We start from the raw sequence: 25,573 nt of genomic DNA, 5'->3' as shown, positions 1-25,573 counted from the left end.
ATTTCTACTGGAGCAATATTCTCACTTTATACCGCAAAGTCGTTCTCCCCAAGGTGCCGAATACCAAGACCCAGAGAAAATATGCGTTCAATTCATAAAACATCAAACTACTTTAAAAAGCATATCCCTACTATAAACACCCACATCCTAATCCCCTGCCGCCATACCTGGTCCCGCGCAGGCGAGCCCTCATTCTCCCCGACCGCATATATGGTATATCTTGCATGCCCGCAAACACAGCAAGTCTTGCAATTGCAACACAAAAAATCTCTGCTCCTCGGAGCATAAGTTCGCCTTATTTAGCGAACCCTCTCCCTGGTCCCATTCGTTGAGATATTTGGAGGCTTTGTTCAATTCAAACAGATCTGCGGTCGGTTGGTCACAGGTGGCGTTAAGGTTGCTATCTTCGGGCCCGGGGTTCTTGGGTTCGTCCTAGTCTCAACCACAAGAGAAAAAGTCCCAAATCTTGGGTGATGCGAGTTCATGTGGTAAGGGTCTAGAACAGCGAGAGAATGACCAGGGGGGTACTTCAGCTGCCGACCCGTTCAGCTGGGAGGTTTACACAAGTGCAATGTTGGAGATCGCTGTACAGCGGAATGCTCTATGGAAAAACATGGGGGTCGGTGCACGACACCACACCATACAAAATTTAACTCCCCTATCATTGTACCCGCTCTAGTGCCACAGCCATGGATTCTGAACACAGTTCTCAGTTCGTTGCAGCCGAAGGTGTGGGGTCAGTTTAGGCGCACAGATAGGGCAACTGAGACATGCATTGACTAGATCCGATCAGGGACCTTGCATAGTAATGCATACGCCATCTAAGCGAGCTAACGGCTTCGACCCCTGTCCGTTACAAACAGCTCATTCAGCTGCACGCACCTGCAGGGTAGCGGGGGCTGAGAGGCATCATTCACTTGCACCACGATTGATGGCGTTTCTACAAAACAGCCACATCTACGGGTATATTCACTTGCTTTTCAGCAACGAGCCGAGCAGGGAACTAAAACTCTGCAGCACGTTGCGTAGTCGGTGATAGAGGAGGCATCTACCCGACATGACATAGCATTAATAATGCTCTCAGCTCGCGATGATCCGGGGCAGACGAACAGGAGGGAAATAGGAAAAATGGTAGTCTCGTGGCCAACCTGTTGTGACTTTCAGCACGGTACATGTAGAGTACATAGTAAACGTAATTATCTCGATGAATGCAGGTGATAAACAATATGCGCATGAGTACGTGTGGTCTAGATGCCATCTGGCTTCGCGGAAGAGATATCCGTGACATGATGGAAGCGAGAGGAGCACTCCGTAGTCGCCTTGCTATATATCACTTACAATACAAAGAAATATACTTAAACAATGTTAGTGATCAGCGACCGAGCAGGACGAGACCCGAATTGATAGTCGCAAGCCACGATATTTACCTAAAGGATGTGGTAAGAGCTAAGATTAGAGATGAGGATATCAACTTTCCACCTGTAAACTTAGGTCGCTCCATACCTTTACAGTTTCCAGCGAGGGTATGGGCAACGAATGCACCAGTAAAACCATCGGGATCACGTAAGCAAGTAGGAGTATGTCATCAATTATCACTCACTATTTGGGATCAGTTTGACCTACCAATAAGATCGCCCCATGGCCCATCCATTAAGAGAACCTCTTGAGATACCCTATCCAGGAGAGTCCTGGCGGGCCGAGTATAGAAACCTGCCATTGCTAATATAAGAGGAGGATACATGAGAATAGGATCGGATGTGTGATATGAAGAGAGTATGCGTTACTATGATTCAAATTTCGTCCTTTATACCTCCTATATTGGCAGCAGTTCTTGGTGATACTGGGAGAAATCGCAAAATGGATATGCTCAAGGATATAGATACATTGCTATTTAGCTAGACACTTCCTCGGTTCCCATATCCTCTGTCCCTTATACACGGCTCATTCACGAAGACAGTTCACTCGCGAAGTTTCGTGGGCGAACCAGCTCAGTCAAGAAGTATTGAATATTACGGATAATGGTGCTGGGTTCTTGGAGCTGATCTCCCTCCTCAACATTTTGCAACGATTATTCTCTGAATACACAGCAAAGAAATGCCTCTGGGAACTGGAGAAGCACTGTATTACCTTGTATGAGTACCTGGAAGCGTATATGGGTGTTTGCGGTGATAAGCGACAATGGGCATGGTGCTGAAGGTCGAACAGCGTCAGGGTTTCTTTACTCCCACTTTACTGCTGACTTCGTGAATGGACTGAATTATTCCTGACAGAGCTGGGTCATTCCGATATATATCTCACTTCGTGGATGAACTAGTTCACTCACGGAACTTCATGAATAAACCGGCTTCGTGAATGAGCCGTAACATACCTAACGAAGAAAATCTCCGAGCATTCGACCTATATGCTTTGCCGGTTCGTTCATTACCCTTTCTGAGCCCCCCATCCTCCTCGCACTACGATACTCTGTCTTAGTGTGAGTAAACTATCTGTAAGTATTATATGGGAGAACTGTACGTACCACGGCACCGGTAGTATCCCTCCCCCATTAGTGAAAACTGTGCGTCCTATCAGCTGTATGGAATGATTATATTTGGCTAGTTGAGCAAAAAATTCTCATATAAAGAAGGCTCCTTAATACCTGACATATTATATAGTAAAGCATGATGGATAGGGCGCAATTCGGTTCCCTTGATGAATAGAAAGTTTATAGGTCGATCAGGGACAAAGTGTAGTCATCAATAATCACTCGGTTCCATCACGCCCGTCATAGAATATCACTCGAGACACCCGCTTCCTTAGCCAAGTCAATGATTACGACTAGAGCATTGTGAACTCGTACCAGGAGAGAACACTCTACAAGGAATAGTCTACGTAGTATAAGGAAGGGGAATCTAGTATGCTTAGATATTTCCTGGATAGTTAATATGTGTGAGGGGGAGCTAGTGATTAATTTCAGTTTTAGAGGTTATTGTACACCGTCTCCGGGTGAGGGTCTTCTTGCACTGCTCGTTTCAATGCAACGGGCTGAGTACAAGATTAGATTAGGTACTTGCTTATTTAATGATGTGCGCGCGTCAAGGAGAACCTACTAGCGCGTTAAGAATTTCAGATTGGTTTGCCGGCACGATTCATTAGGGTTAGGGTTATGTAATTGAACTGAAATCTTTAGGTTTTGAGGTAGGTCATAATCGATCACTCTCACATTTCGAAGGCATCTCCAGTCGCGACTATCCCATGGCTCGTAGTGGGATTCGGGCGTGTTTTGCCCCATGGCAACCACCACGAACATGTATATATTTCTTTATATAAAAACAAAATAAAATCGGAAAAATACAGGAGGTGTAGGAAGATTGGTGGTGTATATAGAAGCAATCTCTCGACGTATTAAGGCATAGGGGAAGATTACAGGCTTCGCATTTCCACTGAGTCTTTGGCAAAAGCCTACTTTCTCTCACCTCCCTCTGTTCTTTTTCTAACTTTTTACACAGATGACACACTCTTCTATCCTGAGCGGAAATACATATAGGTAGATGTGCAGAGGCTTTACTTCTGTTTTCGTTGGCTGTTATCATCTGGGGTTGTTGTTGGGGTTGACCTTTTGAGATGGTTCGCCGCTGTCCAGCCATAATCAGTTCCCAGGCAACATGCATCCGAAAATCCTTGTGTTTAAGCCCCTTGGACACATTGAGGTTACGGTAGATGATATAGGCATTTATCAGAGCCGTATCCAGTATCCAGAAAAATATAGGAAACCAATTCCTTCTTGTAATGAGTTGGGTTGAGTAGTAGCACCGGTACTGATCTACCACATCAACCCCCACCTTATTGTGATTGTAGTCACTAACGCATGCTGGAATATCAAGTAGTAACCTACCCGTCTCTTTATATACATTTCGGGCTGCTATAGAATTAGATCTGCTCGGTTTCCGCCTTTCAGCTTCGACTTTAGACCGCCTGCCCCGTAGTGTATGAATTGTTGTCATGAGTGAGACATGCGCATTATCAAACCATAGCAAGGCAGCAACCCCACGGTTTACAGCACCAGTTGTAAAATGATATTCTACCTTGGTTTCCGAATTTGGTGGGACTTTGAGTTCAGCAGGGTATCCGGTACGGTCGCGTCTTGTAGTGCCGCATCCTCCAATGTCAATTTGACGAAGATGTGATAGCAGACCGAGAATGGTGTAATAATTGTCCATGTATATATTAAATGCCATTGAAGTCTAAAGTAATTGCTTAGCGAGGTGCAGGCACATCGCACCAGTAGGGGTAAGCCCACTAACTTCCGGTTGTACCGCTTCAGATGGTAAAGGATCGTAGCCGTCCTTTGTGCCGGAATGTGGCCAAAATCCCACACATAACCATGGTCAGCTAAACAATGGAACTTGTAACCAATCTCAATCGGCTTCCCTGACATTTTGCAGATATCAATAGAGCGTCCAAGGAATCGCATCATTGCCCCGTCAATGGTTACGTTGGACTCAGGTATTCTGTATACCTGTGAGGACTGACGTAGTTGTATCAGTAGAGGGTCTACTTTGCTGTGCGATAGCCTCTTCCCACCGTCCCCCACTTTTGGCGCATCAATTTCGGAAATATGAAAGTATCGCTTAATCTCCTCAAACCGTGTCTGACTCATGTAGTCACAGAAATCATGACGTGGCCATAGCGGATCATGTTCTCTGCGCCAATAGTCAGACACTGATGGTTCTTGCACGACACCCATATAAATTATGGTACCAAACCAGCATCTTAATTCACCAACCATCACTGGAACCCATGCGCGCCCGCCTAGTATAGGACTATCGCTCTCCGGTTTTTTTTTTCCTTTTTCTGCTGCATAAAGGTTGGCGTTGTTGGTCATCCGCTGCAGTATGTCATCAGGAAAAAAGAGATCAAAGATATGACGTGGAACAACAACATCAAGATCTGTAACAGAGGGCGGCAACCGGTTTTGTGCCTTGTGAAGAGGCCGGATGTGTACAAAGGGTGCGAAATATGGGTCTCTGGGTAGGGTAGACTGGAGATTTGATGGAGGTTTTGCCTTGGCCGGGGTTTTTCTTTGATAGGGTTAGGGTTGTTTACTCTCCACAATCAGTTATACCAAAGGTGTCTGGGTCGCTACATGGATAGGTGACTCCAAGAATATAGATCTATAATAGCCGCCGAAGGTTTCCTCCATCTCCCGCTCCTATATCAATATAATTACTTTGTATTTTGGCTGTGAGTCACCTCTGACAGCAGAGCACTCGCCCTGCATGTCAAGAGAAGTTAAACCCACGTGGACTGGATAGCTGATGTTCAAAGTAGAGCAGTTGGTGCGAGTCAAGTTAACCTTACTTTGCGTGGTTAATAGGAGGGATAGCTAAGGGGAGATCAATGAATGCAGAAAGAAGGGCGCATTGTAGCAGAATATATATGTCGTTACATCCAATTGCAATCGAGAACAGAATATCCCAAAATATGACAAAGGATGTAGCTCTGTAGCTGTTACCGGAACTGGGAACACGTAAAAAGAAAATAAGAAACAAAAACAGAAAGAAAGTAAGAAATCAAGCATCAAGGTGTGCCTATCCCGCATAAATCGTATCTAACCTAGCTGGTAATAACAGCCAACGTGGAAGTTGTTAGTAAATAGCACCAGCCTTTCACGCTCTTATCAGAATCGAACTTACAATTCTTCCCTACACCGCGATTACCTCTGCCGACTTCCCTGTAGTGCTCGCCACCCCCAACAACGGCGCATCCATATACCAAGCTCCAAACGCCCCCAACAGCGTAGTCGGCGCATCCCCGACCAGCGGGTTCGTGTCCCACCCAAAGAGCGTTCCCCAATCCATCACCATAGTCTGTGCGCTCACCTGGCCTGAGAGCGGGCTCTGCCATTTTTCCTCCACTAAATCCCACTGGTCATCATCTCCGGTGCCTGGGATTGGCAGCCAGTCCGGGCTCTCCTCAACCAGGGCGGGAAATGTACCGCCAGGGTTAATGGTATCCGAGGACTCTAACGCCGCGTTAAAAGGGGGTATGAGATCCTTGGAAGCTGTTGGGAATGGGGCGCTGATTGTCACGCCCATCATGAGAGTGATAGCTGCTGAGTCGCCATTGAGAAGGCCATTGAGGTTGTTCGCACCTGGATTCGATGGGTCCTGGTTTTGGTCATCTACATTACCATGATACACGTCAGTATGCCACCACCCAGGGACCACCGTTCACACTATGTGGTCGGCAATACTTACAAATACCCCATAACGCAGAGGGTACAGCTTTCAATGTCGGTGCAACTCTCCACACATTCGGCGAACCCGCAGGGGGGGCCGGGAGAGACTCAATCGTGACAACCAAATCCGACGTCAACGCCTCTGTCAGCTGCATAGGTTTTGCATATATCTGGTTGGGTGGCTGTGGGACTGTTGCCGAAGGGTCGTCGGTAATCTCAACGGTATCGATCGCCATCCGGCAGGCGATCCCGAACGAAAATGCTGCTGCTCGCACGAGCCACGCATCAGTGACCCCTGGAATACTGGTCCCGTCGGTGGATGAGACCTGGCCGCTCTGGCACGAAAATATGTGGTCATTCTGAACCGTAGCTTTCTTCCCGCCCCCCACTATCTCTTTACCCGACTCTGCCACCGTCGTGTCGGTGCCCATGACTGTGGCAATGGTGGCGGGAGCGCTTGATTTAGAGGCCACCGCCGCAGAGGGCTGGATGCTTGCTTGATATACGAGGTTATAAAAGTCCGCCAGACTGACAGCCACAACAGGGTCAGCGCCCGGCCCAAAGTTGATGTCGAAGCCAAACACCCAGAAGTCGACGTGGACCTTTCCGGACATTGGCGGTCCCTGTAGGTAGATATGGGCGCCAATCTCGACGCTGATATGGAGAGTGACAAGCCAAAGATCCATGGTATAGCGGACGCCGACAGAAATACCCGCATCCGCGATGAAGTGGAAGGGCTTGTAGTTGATTAGAAAGTCTGCGTAGGCGTCAAAGAATGCCTGCAGCGGCCCCAGAGACAGCGACGCATGAAGTAGGCCGCCGCCCATACACACCTTTGGCGTCATGGCAAAGTATGCCTGGCCTGTGATACTCAGCGATTGGTCGAGGTTCCATGAAATTGCCAGCCTCGGTGGATTTGGGTATTGGGATGGGGCCTTGAACGCCTGGTTGTAGCCGCCAATGGTAAACACCCAGTCACCCTGCATTGCCGGATCAGACCCGTCAAACCAGTAGTAGAGCGCAAACCCTCCGGTGAGATGGCAGTCTGGGCTCAGCACAAACGAACTAGGCATAAGCTGTGCCTCAAACTTCATAAGGCCTGCAGCAAAGTCAACCGTTGCCGCGATTCCGAGCTCAACACGTGCAAACTTCTCCTTGATGTCAGGGTCTGCGGGGATGTCGGCCGCACCGACACCAAAGATGCCGAGACTCACAGACGGATTCCACTCCACGACGACGACGGCATCAATCATAAGCGTCTCGAAGGCCGTCACTTTGAGTCCTGCAGCCACCCAGTAGGTGCTGTCTAGCGGGGTGAACCAGCCGGCGGGGTTGCCCATCATATCCTTCAGTGCTTTCATTGGGTTCGTGGGGGCCACCGGCATGTTGATAAAGGGGAAAGACTCGACCTCACTAACGCTGGGGAATCGCAATGCAGAGTTGTACCCGAAGCCACCAGTGATGCCCGAGATCTCTGCAAACTCAAGCTCAACAAGCGGGCCGTTGAGCATACCAAAGACGCACGCGGCGATCTCCTTCTTTTTATGGCCGGTTTTGCCCAGAGTAAGGTTCCCGTAAAAGCCAGCTGCTTCAAATAGATAAGGATCAAATGCAACGATAACGCCGCCAACATAGATGTCTCCGGCTTCGGTGCTGTTATGCTCAAACAGTCCAGAAATGACCAATGGCGGCCGGTTAAATGACACCGCCAGACCGCTGAGCGAGGGGACAACTGGGGGGAGGCTTTGCAGATTGACATTCGCTCCAGAGAAGTCAAGTCCCAGACCAAAGCCGATGAGTGTCAAACTCAGCGGGCCCAGCGCAAATGTCGCGTCAAAGAGAACTGAAAGAGTGGTACCCTTGAGCTGAAAACCGATGTTTGTTATTGACAGCGGGCCAATTGTCTTTTTATATGCGGCCATTGAAGGCCCCGAGTCCCCGCTGGTATCGTCCCCGCCGCCGCCCCCTTGTAAGGCTGTCGCCCTCCCAGCAATGATCATATCCGTGCTTTTGGTCGTTGGCTTGGGCTGCCCGAACACATAATCGATTACCGCCGTCTTTGTACCCTTCTCATCCAACACCACCACAAAGTGCGACCCCGCCGCAATAACCAAATCTGTCTTGCCTGGCTTCTTACTCGACAATGCCTTCACCAGTAGCTGATCTTTTACCGCAAGCTGCTTATTGATAGCGTCCACCTCCTTCTGCAGAAGCCCCGCACCTACGTTTCCATTCTGTTTCGACGTATCCTCCACCCACAGGTAGTACATCTCGTCGAACGGCTGCTGGAGCTCCCCCACGACCGGAAAGTTGCATGTTCCCAGCCCACTGACTGCTGCCCTAATGATACGTTTCGGCGGTACTGTCGGCAGCCATGTGGAATCCCTGTACTGGGCAAATGAAAGCTCGAAGTCACCAACGCTGATACTCCCCCAGTAGAGTATGGATTTGTTTTTTCCAGGCTTTTTGCACATAAACTCAATGCTGTCCTGTTCTGAAACAGGGATGTTGGCAACGAACGGGGGCATGTTTGATGCTGTACCGCCGACAATACTATTCAAAATCTCGCCCACAGTAGATTTCCCAGGGGTGGCGGTGTCAAGCGTTGCACTGAATGTCCAGGTACCGCTTGATAAATACTCGTAAGTCAATTTCAGCTGTAGCTCGCCGACCAAGATGTTCCCAGCAAAGGTGAATGTATCTTTGCTATCGCTCTGGTATGTGTACACCAGATCAAGATACTCAATCTCGATGCGCTCCAGGAACGACATGACGCCGCCACTCTGGGCATCTGCGTCAAGGAAGCTGTACAGAGCCGATAAGTAGAGATTCTGTACCGACGCAGCCACAGTCCAGGTTCCCTCCTCATAAGACAACTTGCCCCATAATGATGCGGGGATTTGGTGCTCCTCCGTCGTGTCCCCCGATGGCTCGAGCAGTACACCAACATCACATGATAATGTGGCCTTTCCGGGCGTCCCTGCGGCCGCCCACTCCCACGAGGCGTCAAGTTCCAAGGTTGCGAGACTGAGTGCTGGGACCTGCGTTGGGGGGCCGTCCTGGAGCATCCCGCCAAAGGAGATCTTTGTGTCTGTAAGGGTAACGTATGCTTGCACAACAGTTGCCGGAAAGTCGGGGATGGCTTGGTGACTGTCAAGAAATCCCCGAGGAGGCTTGTGAGGTTCAGCCCTTGGCTGAGGGTGCCGGGTGTTGTGGGGGCGAACTTGAGGTGAGGCTCGTAGTCCGGAAGAATCTTAAGGGTATCCGGTTGAGATGGGCTCGCTATCCAAAAAGAAAAGAAAAGAAAAGAAAGGTTTGTCAGAAAGATGTAGAAACCCGGACACATCGGGGGTAATAATATTTTATACGAGGAAACAAATACATACCGCACCAGAGCGTCCCCTTTAACTCGACCCCGTCCGTATCCTGCCCCATGACCCAATTAAGGCTCAACAGGAAAACTACCTTCTCGGATTCACTCACAGCTCCAAAGCATAGTGCAACCTCAACATCTATCGTAAAGTGTGAGAGTGTAGGAGCCGCCGTATCTGAAATGACGATCGTGAGAGTGATACGACGCAGATTTGGCGCAGCGCCTTTGTCGGCGGAGTTCAGCCATGTACGAACAAAGCCCAGATCCACCTCTATACAATCTAGAATCGCATCCAGAGCATTAACAGTCTCTGTCTTGATCTCAATCGTCAGTAGTTTCTCACGGAATTCGATAGCAATGTCAAATGTATTATTCAAGTAGGTCCACTTGGCGATGAGTGTAACATCTCCTTGTGTCTGGACCAAAGCTCCTTGTATTGACAGGTCCCAAAAGTTAGTCCGCTTTGCAATCACCGTCACATTATCGAGATCCAGGCCCGGGAGGACTTTCTGGAAAAGACCGTTGAAAGTGACCAGATCTGCAGGTAGCATGTCGAACTCAAGCCTGACGACTGTCTTGTAGCTGCTGGTCGGGTCAAACCATACCGCATTCCTTTTTTTCTGACTATTCGCCGGATCCAATTGTAGGTTTACAACACCCAAAAACAGCATCACAAACGAGTTCGCCATGCTGCTCAGCCCACAGTATTCAAACACCTGCAGCAACGTCATATCCAGCGTCGTGGCCGGACCCGTGGCCGTCTGCGGAAAAGTGAATGGATCAAGCCCGAACACCATGATGCCAACATCGGGCACATACCCCGTCACATCACTGTTGAGGGTAGGTACGTCAAGTGCAAACTCCGCATATTGAGTGCTGAATATGAGCTGCGGGCTCGGCGTGGCAGGGGGGACTGCGCCGCGGTATCCAGCGGGGAGGTCATCGTTAAGACGAAGTTGCCGATGGTGCCGGCAGTGGTAGAGACTGTAAGCTGGGTGGCCTGAACACTGTCCTGGAGCCAGCAGTACCATTCGTCATAGTCACCGAACGGGGTGGTGGTGGGAGCAGTACCCGTGGATGGGGGCGCGGAAGCAAGGCCAATAACGCAGCGGTGAAGGAGGTTGACAAAGTTGTCGAGGTCAGTACCTGCCGCGAAGATGTAGGCGGATTGACTTCGCGACTTTCCCGTGAAGTTAGTACCATACATATAGTATGTGGTGTCATCGTCATCGACATTAACATTGGCTGTGGCCATAGAAGCAGTGGGATTTGTGGCATTGATATCATCCTCTAGCTTTATTTCGGCTCTGTCAGAGCTGCCATTCTCCCTATCTGAGTCTGGCCCCTGGTTGATCTTCATCTTCTTGAGGGTATCGAGTTCATTGCAATCGTCTTCATCACCCATCCCGAAGTTTTGGTAAACATTCAAGCCAGAAGTCTGCGTGGTGTCGTTCGCAATGTTGCTGTTGAAGGACTGCGACCCCTTCATTTTGGTCTTGCTCTTTACTTTGTTTGCCTGTTTCGATTTATCTCCTTCCTTTTGCTGCCGGGGTTTCGGGAGCTCCTCATCCTTCTGGCCATAGTATTGCAGCTCCACCTTTCCGTCCTTACCATCGCCAAACTTCCTACTCATGGCCTTGATGTAGCGCAGATACTTATTAATGTTATTCAGGACCATATTTCCGCTACCCCATGAGGCGCCCAACGCCGGCAGCTGGTTCTCCGTGGTGGTCGACATCTTTTCCCAGCGCGTCTGCATCCGCTTGCAGATCCACTGCTTTATCAGAGCAGGGGTGTTCGGCGGGTGCTGCAACCCAACCCACTCGTCGAATATGGACGGGAACTGTGAGCCGTTCCCGCCGGATTTGTTGATAGTGTGGTACTTTTTTTTCACAGCTTTCACATATGTGTCCCACCTGGGGAATTCGGCCGAACCACAGAGTGCTGTGGTGCTGACATTCCTAACGGAGCAGTAGTGGCCACCCGGCGATTTTGCGAGCCAGCCGGGGTAATTGGTGCTGTAGATGGGCCGGGATAACGACTGGAAGGGGCGTCCCTTTGAGCTGAGATAGAGGGCTTCCAGGTAGACCAGGATTTCCCAGCCTAGATGTTGTCCATGTTAATATAACTGGGCACAAAACAGATAGGGGAGAGAGCAAGCTGAGACATGCATGACGATAGCTTGATGAGAAAGAAGGATAAAAGGAAGGTGAAAAATAAGATATGTGCAATGACAGGATTCAGCGCCTCGCCCTCGCAATATATCCTCATATTGTCTCGCAAAGCAAGAAGGTCAAGACGCGGCAGGAAGAAAATGCCCGGATATATAATAAAAAAAAGAAATTTTTTTTGACTTGCAACAACAATAACGATAACTGCAACAATGGAACCGGAATTCCGTCACTCACAAGGATGCCCAAACCTCGTCCCACACGACACGATTACATTCTTCGGCAGATACTTATCCAGCATTATGGTCGGCGTCGACTTCCTCGCACCATGATGGCTCAACTTCACGTTCGTGATGGCCCCTCCCAGCAGACCTGGCTTCCCGGTCGCCCCGGACCACCTGGCCACGTGCCCCTCCATAACGTAGTCCGCATCACCTGCAAAGTAGTGTGATATATGCCCATCAGGCCAAATCACCATCGCAAAGATGGATGCCAAATTCGTCCCCGTTGTTCCCCCTCGTCCACAATACCCACCTCCCCCGATATCTTCTCCAATCTCTCCGCCTGCGCCGCGGTACTGCCAAAGTAGAGCTCGTTCGACCCCACACAGTAGATACCCGGGCGCGAGCGATCTTTCTTCCCATCATTGTTCACCGGCAGGTTGAGGTTATACAGCACCGACGGCGAAGTGGCCTTAACCTTATCGCCGTCCGCCAGTGGGGTGTTGTCAAAAAAGTTTGTACCGCGGATATCGGTATGCGCGAGATTACAAATCGTGTTGAATACGTAGGTCTTCTTATTGACTATGTATGTGTAAGTGAGGAACTTGTTTGGTTTCTCCTTGAAGCAGGCCGGCGGGCCGTTATACTTCGTGCCCTTCTTCCGTTTAGCTCCCGGTGGCGGTGGCGGGCTGGGAAAGTACGGCGCATACAGGTACGTGAGCGGCGTGGTGCGCCCCTTGCCTTTATACTTCATGAAGCTGATCTGATAGGTGTCTCTGTTCAGCGGCTGGTACCTCTCGATATCCTCGGCAATGAGCTCGACGATACCGGCGTAGTGGTCATGGTCCCAGTGCGTGATGACGATAGCGTCGAACTGGAGCGACAAGATGCTGTACTTTGCGGCGATGGAGTTCATGGTCCCGCGTACGTTGTCACTGATGCCGACGCCGCCATCGCCGCCGTCGACGAGGATGGCGCGCTCGATAGTGGCGGTGGAGCCGTCGGGATTCCGGATGAGGAGGTGGATAGCGGCATCACCCGCGCCGACGGCGATGTGGTAGGAGTCGACGCCCCAGGTCGTTGGCATATTGGGCGGCCGGAAAGGGTGGGGGGGGGCGGAACGGGCGGGGTGGGGGGGGGGGGAGGGAGGGGAGTGTTTTTATTGGGGTTTGGTTGGTGGTTTGGGTTCTGTGAGGGGGCGGTGATCTAGGAGTGCTGGTTCAGAGGCCAAGTGAGGAGAGTTCATTCCGCGGAAGGATCAGAACGAATATTGGCCTCCTAGAAGAGGAGGGCAGGGGAAACTTCAGTTGCGATATTCAAAAGATAACTCGGTCGAGTGATAATGTGTGAAACATCGGTCTCTTCTCAAGGGGAGGGGGGGGGTTGGCGGGTAATCGTATAGATAAAGCTAGCAGCTCAAAAGGCCCAATTCGATCAAGTGCAGAGTGGGCAAATTAAGGCAGTGCCCAATCCACCGAGTGCAGGCAGTTGAAGGGGGATAACTGGATACTGGTCAGATGCCCCCACTGGTACATAGTGTCAATGGTTGACGATACACATATCACACACACACACACACATACCCGAATACCTACTCTGGGCAGGAAAGAAGAACCTGAAAATGCAAGCTGCAAGCAGGGGCTCAATTTGGTGTAGCATTTTGCCAACCGTGAATCAGAGATCGTTGCAATAAAAACTCATTATCAGGTTCTTGGTGCCTGCCCCGAGAAATACCTCCTCCCTCCCCACTACGCATACCTGCCCCACCATCCAGCCCCACCCTTCATGCATCCCCACCCGAGACATATCCAAATCCGCAGTTGAAACCCTTGGTTTGACCGAGCCCCACCTGCGGCTGAATCAATTCGTCCGTGACCTGCATGCCCCTGGATCCCACGCGGCGGGTCAACAAACCCATGCTCGTTCTAGAACACGAACCCCACGTGGGAACCATGCGGGTTGCCCTGCATAAGAAAAAGAAAAAGAAAAAGGGAAAAAGCTTGACAGGCAACTATACCTAATACAGTAAGGCTTCACACTAGAACTTTGCGACTGCGAGACACGCCCGAAACTAGAGTAGGGCAACATCGTACGGAGCTGCGCGCGTGCCGATAGTAATAATAATAACCAAAATGAGGGCATGCAGGAGAAAAACTGCCTTGGTGCTACTACCTACTGGTACGTATATTGGAGGAACCAATGTCAATGGATGCTAAGCCATAACATAACATCGCACTCGAGTCGGTTTTCTCGCCAAAAGACCCGCTGCAGCAGCGCCACCGGTCTTTTCGACGATGAAATAAACCTAACGCTCTGTAATTAGAAATTACCGGGCGTGTTTTCCTAAACCAGTTTTAGTGGCAGATTAAACGAAGGCCAAGCTTGTTAAGAAATTTGGCTTATCCTGGTTATACAAACTCAACGGCGCACCGCAGTCGGATTTCCCCAGTTATTACTGCGGTATTTGCTTCGATGTAGTTAAGTAACTACAAACATGTCCTTTTCAATAACAAGCAAGCATCGATTTATCGCCCCCAGAAATACGGATACTTAATCGAGTTACTATATTGCTGCTACTACCCACGATATGCCCAAAGATTGCTACTTTGAGTAAGTACTCACAGGCGTAAAGAGTACATGTAACCACCGTATACATTTCTGTGCAGGTATAATTAGTTATACGATACTGGCACAAGCCAATACATGCAGCTCTAGTTACAATACGGGGGTTGTAAGTTTTCCGAGTCCTACCAAACCTCGAGTCGCACCACCACCATCAAACAACCCATCTCCCATCTACTTGCGCAAGTAACCCAAAACAGAAAAGCAATCCCTAAAACCACCCCTATGTACAGTAATCCACAAAACACAGTGCAACAGAAACGTGCGTGTACCCCGCCTTTGCTTAGCCACCCCACGCACTAAGCACTTCCCAGAAGCCACAGCGCGCCACGAGAAGCTACTCTACATGTAGGGACATAACCGCCCCTGCCTAACTCCCGTCCAGGTGTGCGACATCTGTTGCGGGTGCATGCATATCATAGAGTACCAGTATGCAGGTAACCAACCCAACGGTAAGCGAGTCTGTGCAACCACAGCTACTAACCTCACCTCAACGTCAAGTGCAACCCCACAACACGACACCAACCAACGCCACGATGTCTCGGATAACCGAGAGATCGATTGGTGACAGACAGACATAGACATAGACATACTCTAGAGTAGACATGGCTGCATGTAGGTAATTAGAGTATGGAGTGCACAAACGCTCCCGGAACGCTCCCGGAACGCTTGCGGTCCGGCAATGTTAGATCCAGAGTAAAGAACCACACCACCCCCAGCTTGCGTGGCCAGTATCCAAACGGAAACGCCATGCACAACGAGGCGTTCGTTGCGAGACTCAGCTGGCACAAGGGCTGCGGGTTAATTCTGCTTGGTGGATCGGAGGAGGAGGAGGAGGAGGAAGAGGAGAGGAGATGGAAGGGGTGGGTCTGGAAGGTGACGGTCGAGGTGGTGGTGGTGGCGGTGGTGGTGGTTAATTGAACTCTTCGTCAATGATTTCCTCTATGTACTATGTACCGACTCGGTCGATTAGAACACAGCACCCTCCCTCGCCCCCTCCCCGAGACGAAAGATATCCATCTTTCGCCCCAACCCCCAACAGCAAGTAGAAACATCACCTCTAAGGATCGACTGCCCCCATCGCGTGCCCGCCACCACCCCACCCGCACAACCATCAACCACCCATCCACCCACCATGTCCACACCCCGCCGCCTCCCCCTCCGCCACGCCCGCCGTCTCATCACCGACCCCCCTCCCACCCCCAGCACCGACCCAACCCTCCTCCCTCTCCTTCCCGGCTACGAGCAGCTCCTCTCCTTCTACGCGCCCTCCCTCACCGCAGGCGCCTACACCGCCACCGCGCAGCAGACCGTCACCGCGCCCGTCCGCTCCGGCCAAACCGCCCCCGACCCCCCACTCACGCTCACAACCACGCAGGGCTTCTCCATCACCGCACCCCGCTTCGCACTGCCCACCGGCGCGGTCCACTCCCTGTATCCGCCGCAGGGACAGGGAGATTATGTGGAGACGCTGCCGCATATGGTGTTTAATGACGCGCATCTGCCGTGGGAGCGGGAGGCGACGGTGCCTACCTCCGCTCCCTCCCCCCCGCCCCCGCCCTCCCCCGCGCCGCCCACGCCGCCCACGCCACCACCACCACCACCACCGCCGCCGCCACCACCACCAGACACACGCAACCGCGTCCCCTGGCTCGCGCTCCTCTCCTTCACGGCCGACGAGCTGGCCATCTCCCCGTCCGACCTCGCCGCAGGCGGCATCTTCGACGCAACATCGCTCCCCAAGCCGGTCGTGCAGAGCGCGACCATGACAGTGACCATGAGCGTTTCGGAAGTTGTCTCAATGTGTGCCCCCACCGCACAGCCGCCGCCCCCCGCAACCGCAAGCCCGATAACGGTTGTCGCCGCCGACACCGCCGCGCCCACGACAACAATGACCAGCGCCGTGTTCCTCCCTGCCGCGCTGTTCACGGCGCTGTTCACTAGCACCGACGCAGCCGGCGTGAAGGTGGCGGACGTGGATAGGTACAAGTACCTCTCGCACGCGCGCAGTATTAATACGACCGGCATGGCGGCGGCGAGCGAAGCGGGCGACAGCGGCGTGTTCAGCGTGGTGCTGTCGCACCGGACGGGGCCAATCGATTCCACGGCCACGCAGCCCACGCCCGTCATCGTGCACCTCGTCTCCATCGAGGGAGTGCCAGGCATGACGTTCCCGCTCCCCGCGGACATCCGATACGTCGCAATGACAAGCCTCTACAGCTGGACATACACGTGTCTGCCCCCGGGCGCCGACAACATCTACCAGACGCTTGAGGGGCTCGGGGAGGGACTGGGGTTGCTGAGGCCGCCGGATGCGATGATTACCGCCGCCGCTGCTGGCGCCGCCGCTGCTGCTGCTGCTGCTGGTGTTGCCGCGGATGCTACTACCGCTGCTGATGCTGCTGCTGATGCTACTACCGCTGCTGCTGCCGCCGCCGCATCTGCCGCCGCCGCTGCTGCTGCTGCCACTGCTGCACGGCTGGTGGCTAGGCTGAAGGATGGCTACACGCTTGTGCGGTGGCGCGTCCAGACCGGCGAGGAGACGGCCGCGCTGTTTCGCGGAGCGCTAACGCCGACTGTGGTCCCGCGCCCGCTGATTGGCGGGTGGACAAGCGTGTCAAATTCAGGCATGGACCTGCAGGTACTGGACCAGGAGGTGGGGCTGATGGACATCACGTACAGCGCTGCATGGCAGCTGGGGCGGACGCTGGGGATGGCAGATCGTGCGTTTGTGACTGCGCTTGCGAGGGTGCGTGGGGCGGTGTATGATGGTGCTATGGCGCTGTGTAAGGGTGCGGCGCTGAACGCGCGCATTCCCGGCGCGTATCGGACGAGGGAGGAGACGCTGTGCGGGTTGGTGAAGGGCGTTGAGACGCTGCGGGGGTTGCCAGGCGGCGGGGGGCTGCGTGCGCCGGGTGGGATGATGCGAAGGTGGCGGCGAGAGGCGGTGGAGATCCCCGATCTCAAGTTCGGCGGCGGCGGGGACATCACGCCCGCCGATTTCGCCGCAAACACTGTGATTGTCGTGCGGGAGCTGGCGGCAGCCACGGGCGGCGGAGTGTACAACGAGCTCAACACGCCCGTCAACACGGACTGGATGACGGTTCTCAAGTGGGTTATCGATAAGCTATTCCTCTCCGGTATCCCCGCACAGTATCTCATCAGCGACCCCACCCACCTCCCCGCCGAGGCCCTGCGCTTCTTCACCATCGACGGAAACTGGACCGATGCCCTTCTCGACGGCGCCCTCAGTCTCGCAAACCACACCGTCGACACAACAGACCAAGTCCGCATCGCCATCAAGACCGCCATCAACGACTACCTCACCACGCCGCTGCCCATGCCCGCCCCCGCCACCAGCTACCTCCCGCAGATCCCGTCCTACGGCTTCCTCCTGCGCTCGCAGGCAATCGTGCAGTTCCCCGATCTGGTCGTCATGACCTCGCCCCTCCCCGCCACGGGCGTGCCAATCCTCCGCCACGAGAACATCGCCGACGACACAATGCTGTGCCTGTTTGACCGCCAGCCTGGAAGCCCAGCCTTCAACAAGCTGACGTTTCGCCAGCCGCCGCACCAGCAGAGCTTTGTCGCGGCGGCGGCGCTGACGGCGGAGAGCTTCACGACGGCGTACAAGCGCGTGTACACGCAGCCGGACCCGACGTACGAGACGGACCCGCTGCCCACCAACACGTGGTACAGCAAGGATGGTGTGCAGGTGTTTGATTGGGATACGAGGACGCTGGTGTTTCCGGCGTGGCCGGTGGACGTGTTTACGGCGATCAGTGCGGAGATGGCGAAGGTCGGCCCGGACGCGTTCGTGGACACCGAGGCCACCGCCGCGCTGTGCGGGATCCAGCTCAACAACCCGATCTACTCCATCGACATTACCCTGCCGCCGCCGCCGCCATCCGCACTGCAGGAGCCTCCCGCCGGCGGCGCTGCAGCCCCACGAACGCTCCTCCTCCTCGACCCGCCCAAGCGCCCCAGACCCCTTCTGCACAAAAAGTGCGCCTCCGCCTCCCCGCCGCTGCCACCCCCGCCCGCCATCCAACACACCACTATCCCGCCCCTCCCACCCCCCTCCTCTCGAACCCGCCTCACACCCCTCCCCGCGCCCGCCCCACCACCCTACCACCGCCGCCTCCTCCCCGCGCGCCCCTCCTCCCACATGACCACCACCCCCTCCACCTTCCCACCCCCTCCCACCCCCACCCCCGGAATCACTGCCGCCCGCCCCCCACCTTCGCGTACACCGTCAGCCCCGCCGCCTCCTTAGGCCCCATCCCCACCACCGCCGGCAAGCAAGACCTCATCTTCAGCATCCTCCTCACCAGCGGCGCGAACACGCAATACCGGCTTCGCAGCATCGAGCTCTCCCTCCCCCTCGGCAGCATGGCCGACGCCGACGCGAAGACCACGCCGCCGTTTGCGCAGCGGTACGACGGGCCGGGCGCGAGCATGCTGAGCAATCTACGGTTCAATGTCGCCGTGGAGTTTTCTGCAAAGGCGATGGTGCTGCGGGTGCTGCCGCGGACAACGAGGGGGTGGGTGGGGGTGGGGGTGTGCGGGGAGTGTAGTTTTGGGCTCGGGTGGGTGCTGGTGAATGAGTGGCCGGCGGCGGTGACGGTGGGGATGACGGTGAGGGAGCAGTGGGAGTGGGCGGTGTTGGAGTATACGGTGGGGGTGGAGTTGGTGCCGGGGACGACGACGACGACGGCGGCGGCGGCGGCGGGGCGTGGGGGGGTGTAGGTGTAGGTGTAGGTAGGGGGCAAGAGGGGGGGTTAGTTTTGATGTTTCGTTGTATACTTGTGGTCTTTCTTTGTAGCTATTTCATATTGTGTGGGATGCACTTACGCAGAATCTCAAGCATCGCTCTACTAGGCCCCCACGTGGAGGTGACTATGTTATGAACACCGCTACTTAGAAGCCAGAACCACCATCCAATATCTCGTCACTCACTCCCAGCACCAAAGCCCCCCTGAACCACCTAATTTTCCACCCACCCATCTACTTTCCCGCCACGCCACCCCAGGAAGTGTTACATTCATCCTTGAGGCCAGGGCGCCCAAAAACCAAACCCAGCTTTAACTAGTGGTGCTGTTTCAATCTGAATTAAAGATACATATATATACACAGATATATCGTCCTTTCGATTCGTGCCAGATTAATTAACCGAGAAGGCCTATATCTACTTGCCGGATTTTAAAGAGCAGAGGTGACGGAAGTACAAGGAAGGGTGAGTCGCGAACCATACGTACTCACACCTGATACAACACCTCAACACCGAGCAAGTATCATAACCATATGTTTTTCTAGAGGAAAATACTAGTATATTGGTAACAATAATTACCAACCTTAAAAAAATTGAATTCATCGCACTGGGCTTCGTCGAGTTGGGCTTCGTTGCGTTGCGTTGCGCCGTTGCGGCGCTGAGCTCGTTGTATTCCCGTCCTACTCTTTATAATCCGGCTAGTGTACATACAGAACACATCCCAAGTGGAGTAGAGTACTGTAAAGGTAAAGGAAGAAGGAGAGGTAGGGGAGGAAGTAGTACTCAAGTGCATGAATTGATAACAGCGGAAAAAACGAGGTTCAAAGATCTAGAAAGTAACAATTAATTCTAGTAGCAGCCGCGCAATAGCATCGAAAAGTGAGCTGAGTATATATTTCAAATAACCCTAATCCTGCCTACTTTGCTTCGTTTGATCATTTGCATTTTTGAAGGCCTTTGTTTTTTTCGGACCACATAATACCACCAATGATGGCTCCGTGGGGTTATATGGTGAGATGTATGGCGATCTCAAGGCTGGGTAATAAGTATGTGGTTCGACTATGACTATCATGGGGGATTCGAAGATATGGGTGAAGGGGGCTGGGTATCGGTTTGGTCGATATTGGTATATATAGTTCCAGACGACGCTGGGAGAAAGAGAGTAGGGTACGTTTCCCTCTCGCACGCCGACCACATGCCAACTGAATAATCGTCGGTGACGGCGCCTCCTCCTACATGTACAGCTACATTGCTGTGCCCCGGTTTTTGATGAGGGCGGAATTAATCCGAACGGTCCGGTCTCCACACCAGGACCATGGAAGTCCTAGCGCCTAGATATATACAACCCCCCGTTCGGGAGATGTTTCCTCGATTGCCATCTGTCAATGAAGCTGCAGGACATGCATTAACGTAGATAACGATGTTTCGTCCCCCCCCCCCCCCTCCCGAAGCACAGCATGGCCGAGTGGGTAAGCTTCCAGGTGGCCGAGTTCTCTCGATGAGGGAATTTTCCGAGGGTGGGCGAGGTTGCAGGTTCGAATCCTGTAGGGGCGGTGACCCAGGGGATATTAATCGTGGGTTCTTTTCCTGGCTTGGCATGTGGGATGGTTTCTGCTCCTGAGGAGAGTTTTCCATGTACCCGGCGCCCAAACGGGGCATGCGGACTGGTGATGGAGTGTGGCTAGGTATGAGTGCTGGCCTTGAGCCGGTTGGGGTATTCCACATCCTGCTGAAAGGAGCGACTAGTAGGCATAAAGGGTGAAACCCTGTACTTGTACTGTAGATTGAGTGCTCCGCCATAACTGAAAGGTTGCATGCGAGTATGAATTAAACAAAAAACAAAAGAAAATCCCGAAGCACAGCGCCGGGAGGTCTAGTCGATCGATCCTGGAGCCGCCGCTGCCAATATATACTCGAGTCTTGTATTAAATTTCGCAAAGTCTTCAGACTAACGGCAAACGTGTTAGATTACCTGCGGTACTGGGTATTGAAGCTTATAGCTCAGTTGATTGACGTCACGTTATGTTTTGGTGCTGATATCTCGCTCATAGCCCATCACTCGATCGCGCGTTTGCGAAAAGTCTCGAAATCAGGACATTTTTTTTCTATTTTTAAACTATGTTTTCTCGTGTCTGTAGTTCAAAGTCTCGAGACTTTCTGTCTTGTGCCCATCACTACTAGGTGACAACCCGAACAGATGCAGATCTACAACCCTAACCCTGCATCCGAGTGATATCCCATGACCGACTTGCAGTCTGTGGAGCTGCGGTAAGTTCACAAATGACGATGTCGCGAGGAGGGGGGGGTACCGGCTGATAAGCGCGGAAGGCGCAAGAGCTAATGGGCAAAGGCTCGACTGCGTGGTTACAACCCTAACCCTGCTAACGAGTGATATCTCATGACATGTGGAGCTGTGTTGGGTTGTGTGATTAAGGGTTGCCGAGAGGGGAGAAAGGCTGGCGGACGCTCGTTCACGGACGGAGGAAAAGCTAACGAGTCCAGGGGCTGAGAGCGCGAGTTGTTATAGCCCTAACCCTGTGCCCGAGTGATAGCTCATGATACGGATTGCAGTAGGTGTGTTAAGTTCTGCGAGTGACGATGTCTCAAGGAGGTCTATCAAACCTGCCTGAGCTTCTGCATGGACGGAAAAAAGCTAACGCGTCCAAGGACCCGAAGTGACTACAACCCTAACCCTCCGAACGAGTGACCCCTCATGACCTACATTAAGATCGGCGGCACTGAGAAAGGTTCTCAGTGACTATCTCGAGAAGAGTTTCTTTAATACGTGTTGGTAGATGCCTGTGCACGGGCGGAACACAAGCTAGGTCGAGTACGAGCGCTACAACCCTAACCCTGCAAACGGGTGATACCTCAGACACGGATTGCTTTTTTCTTTTTTTTTTTTGTATTTAATTCATTAATTGCATATGACACGGGTTACATGTGGTAGTTTGTGCTCTCCGGAGAGGGGGAATGCTTGTTCGCAACTTGTAACTCATTGTGGGCGCTTTTGCATGCATGGCGCCGAAGTTAATACGTCCAAGGGCTCGACTCCCCCGCTCGAGTGGTAGTGGCTATAACCCGAACCCTGTCAACGAGTGGTACCATATGACACGGATTGCGGTCTGTGGAGGGGTGTTAGGTTGTGTGATGAAGGGTTACTGAGAGAGAGTGGAAGAGAGCTTCTTGGGGACTTGGCTGGTGAGCACTTGTGCATGGACAGAAAAAAGCTGACTGGTCCAGTGGCTGCGAGCTCGTATGACCCCAGCCCTAACCCTGGAAACGGGTGATACCACATGGCGCTGTGGAGCTGTGTTGGGTTGTGCGACCAAGAGTTGCCGAGAGGAGCGCAGAGGTTATTAGGCCTTCAGACCGAACCGCAACACGCTACCACTGATAAGCGCTCTGAGTGTTCATTCTCGCCTTGAGACCACAACTAGAGACAGGAAGGGAATGAGCAGTAACTACGTTCAACCGGGCACATTAGCCATATCAGTTTGGGTAACATATTGTAATCCCGCCTAAAGGCCTAAGAGATACTAGACCCTTGTGCATGGATGGCACAAATATAACGGGTCAAATGGCTTAGGGCGTGGGTGGCTATAATCGAAGGCCTTGAGTGCGTTTGCCAACAACCCTAACCATGTAACCGAGTGATATAGTATGACCCAGTATGCGATCTGCGGAACTGTGATAAGTTCATGAGTGGCAACTGCCTCCAGAGGAGGGGAATATCTACTAATATAGTATGTGCTGGTCGATACTTGTGCATCGATTGGGCAAAGGTTACCGTGTCCAAGGTTCGAGCATGCACGTCTATAACCCTGGCCCTCGCTATGGGTGATATCGTGTGATTCAGAATTACAAAATCTACTGGCCGGCCATATGCTACTTTCAGGACTATGTGTGAGAAAAAGTATGTAAGAGAAGTAAAGTAATTGATTGTGTTGATTGTTCTGGCTTAGCGGGAATGCTGCGTATTTATACTGAAGAGAGTTAGTTCAAAAGAAATACAATGATTTATAGACGTATCAGTAATAGAATCACTAATAAGAAAGTGAGTTATTCGCCGATCACAAATACTATAATGAGAATCTTCCAACTTGAATACTATGAGATTTGTCGAGCGCCTCATTTCAAGACTTCCCCTTATGAGCCAGAGTGAATAGTGGAAAAAAATAGAACATGTTTGCCCTTATGCAATTCCTTTGTAAGTAAATCCACTACGTTCTCATTCATAGAAATACATTCCAGTTCAAACTTGAATAATTCATCCACTTCCTCAAATCATTCCCAAACAAAATGAAAATTTACTAGTACATCAATATGTTTAGACCTTTAATGAAAGAGAGGATTTTTAAACAGAGAGAGAGAGCCGTCGTTATCACTGGCACTGCGAAGAATAAAAGAGAGATTCAGTTTTCGTTCCACTTCGTATATCACATTCCTTAACCAAATCAGTTGTTGACTCGTGTCCGATAGGGCCATATATTCTGCCCCAACAGTGAATTTGACAACTGAACGTTGCTTATAAGAGCGCCATTAATGAGAGCTTCCCCTGACATTAAGCAGTTGCCGGTAAATGAGTGGTGGTTATCGATATCTGAGGCATAGCTTGCGTGGCTATAGCTAATAAGTGCACTTGGTTGCGTTTTTGCGTAAAAGAGTTACCAATCGATGATTCCCTGTAGATAATGGAAAACGCGATGGACTGCAACTAAATTGGCTTTGGTAGTATAGGAGGAGAATTGTGAGAGCATGGTAATGGTGTAGGCAAGGTTGGGTTTAGTGCCGATTACTGCATACATGATTGAACTGATTATTGACTCATATCTGGTTGCATCGTCGATTTCCTCTGCCACTGCTTCAGTTCCCTTTTGAAGGTGAACATTATTGACGATAGATGTTACAACAGGTCTAGATTCGTTGAAACTGTATTTGATGAGTACACGCTTGAGGTAGGATTCCTGCTATAGGATGATGCCAGTTTTAGTATGGATCAGGTGAATTCCGATTACCCAGTTGGCTGTTACAGTTTCCATCATTCCGAATTCAGAGTGGGGTGGGAGGCTGATGTGGTTCTTGCATTCAAGAGATCAGTAGAAGGTGAGGATATCGTCCATGTAGATAGTGATGACAACTTCCCCTGTTTTGTCTATCAAAACACAAGGTTCAAAGTCTCCGTTTCTGAATCCTATTCTGATTAGCGATTTAGAGACTGAGAAGCGGGCATTTCCTACTCTTGATTATTGTTTGAGGCCATAGATACATTTGATTTATTTGCATGCTTTGCCGAGAGTATGGTAGCTTGGAGAATATTTCATGTAGATTTCCTCTTGGAGTTCCCTGTATAGAAATGTGTTCAAGTTAGTGACGTCCATCTGATCCCATTGGCCAACAGTTTTAAGGAAGCGAGCGAGGAGCAGTCTGATGGATTCAAATCAGGTGACCAGGATCTATGTCTAATCAAGGTCTTGATCAGGGACCTGTGAGAAGCCTTTTGAGACTAGTCGGACTTTATACCGAATGGGGTTGCCATTGGGCCCGAGTTTGATTTTGTATAACCATTTACAGTCACCCACTGGCAATTTGCTGTGAGCCGGTGTGTTGAACAGATTCCATGTCTTGTTCTTTGTGAGTGAATCGAGTTCAACTTTCATCGCTTTTTATCATTTTTCGGAGTCAGGACTGTTGATCACTTAATGATTGTTTGTTGGTTTTGTTAAAGTTGTATCATGCTATATGTTGTGCCCGTATCTGACTGTAGCTTTCCGTTTCTGTGCTGGATTATGTCTTGATTGATCAGAATCTGTTTCATTATCATTGTACGTGGTACGTTCAGTGGTGGGCCCTATATAGCCAACCTCCACTATACTTGCATGATTATCCGGATCATTTTCGGAGATATCTTCCATGTTTTCACCCATTATTTGTTGGTTGATCATGTTGTCATCGCTTCATTTGTCGTTATATCTTCTGTATCGTTTGGGTATTGACACCCTTGGGGGTAATTCTTGTTCAATCATGAATTCTTTTGGTTTAGGAAGTGTATCGGTTTTTGTTTTGATTTTGATGTCTTCCGCTGCGGATGTACCCTTAAACCGAAAATGACGAGAGAGGACTACTTTCCTTTGTCATGGTATGTAGACGCGACAGATATTATCAGATTCTCCGTGTCCGCAGAATTATCCCATG

General features: G+C 51.6%; 3 protein-coding genes across 3 annotated transcripts; 2 read left to right on the top strand and 1 right to left on the bottom strand.

Annotated features, from left to right (window-relative positions):
- Positions 1 to 5,595: 5,595 nt before the first annotated feature.
- LAJ45_07763 (uncharacterized protein) lies at positions 5,596 to 13,072 on the bottom strand (the record flags this gene model as incomplete). The annotated part of the gene is made up of 8 exons (XM_046117318.1): positions 5,596 to 5,599; positions 5,676 to 5,684; positions 5,755 to 6,163; positions 6,240 to 9,473; positions 9,607 to 10,605; positions 10,665 to 11,696; positions 12,002 to 12,199; positions 12,295 to 13,072. The coding sequence occupies 8 exons, from the start codon at positions 13,070 to 13,072 to the stop codon at positions 5,596 to 5,598; spliced, it is 6,663 nt and encodes a 2,220-aa protein (XP_045969614.1).
- A 2,165-nt stretch (positions 13,073 to 15,237) lies between these two features.
- On the top strand, positions 15,238 to 15,528 carry LAJ45_07762 (uncharacterized protein; the record flags this gene model as incomplete). Its single annotated transcript, XM_046117317.1, has 1 exon — positions 15,238 to 15,528. One exon carries the CDS (start codon positions 15,238 to 15,240, stop codon positions 15,526 to 15,528), a length of 291 nt encoding a protein of 96 aa, XP_045969613.1.
- Positions 15,529 to 15,742: 214 nt separating this feature from the next.
- LAJ45_07761 (uncharacterized protein) lies at positions 15,743 to 19,356 on the top strand (the record flags this gene model as incomplete). Its single annotated transcript, XM_046117316.1, has 2 exons — positions 15,743 to 18,854; positions 18,914 to 19,356. 2 exons carry the CDS (start codon positions 15,743 to 15,745, stop codon positions 19,354 to 19,356), a joined length of 3,555 nt encoding a protein of 1,184 aa, XP_045969612.1.
- Between the last annotated feature and the right edge of the window lie 6,217 nt (positions 19,357 to 25,573).

Source organism: Morchella importuna (assembly GCF_003444635.1).
Source record: "Morchella importuna strain M04M26 chromosome Unknown Morimp01GS025, whole genome shotgun sequence".
NCBI classification, from domain to species: Eukaryota; Fungi; Ascomycota; class Pezizomycetes; order Pezizales; family Morchellaceae; genus Morchella; species Morchella importuna.
This window is presented reverse-complemented; position numbering and strand designations above follow the sequence as displayed.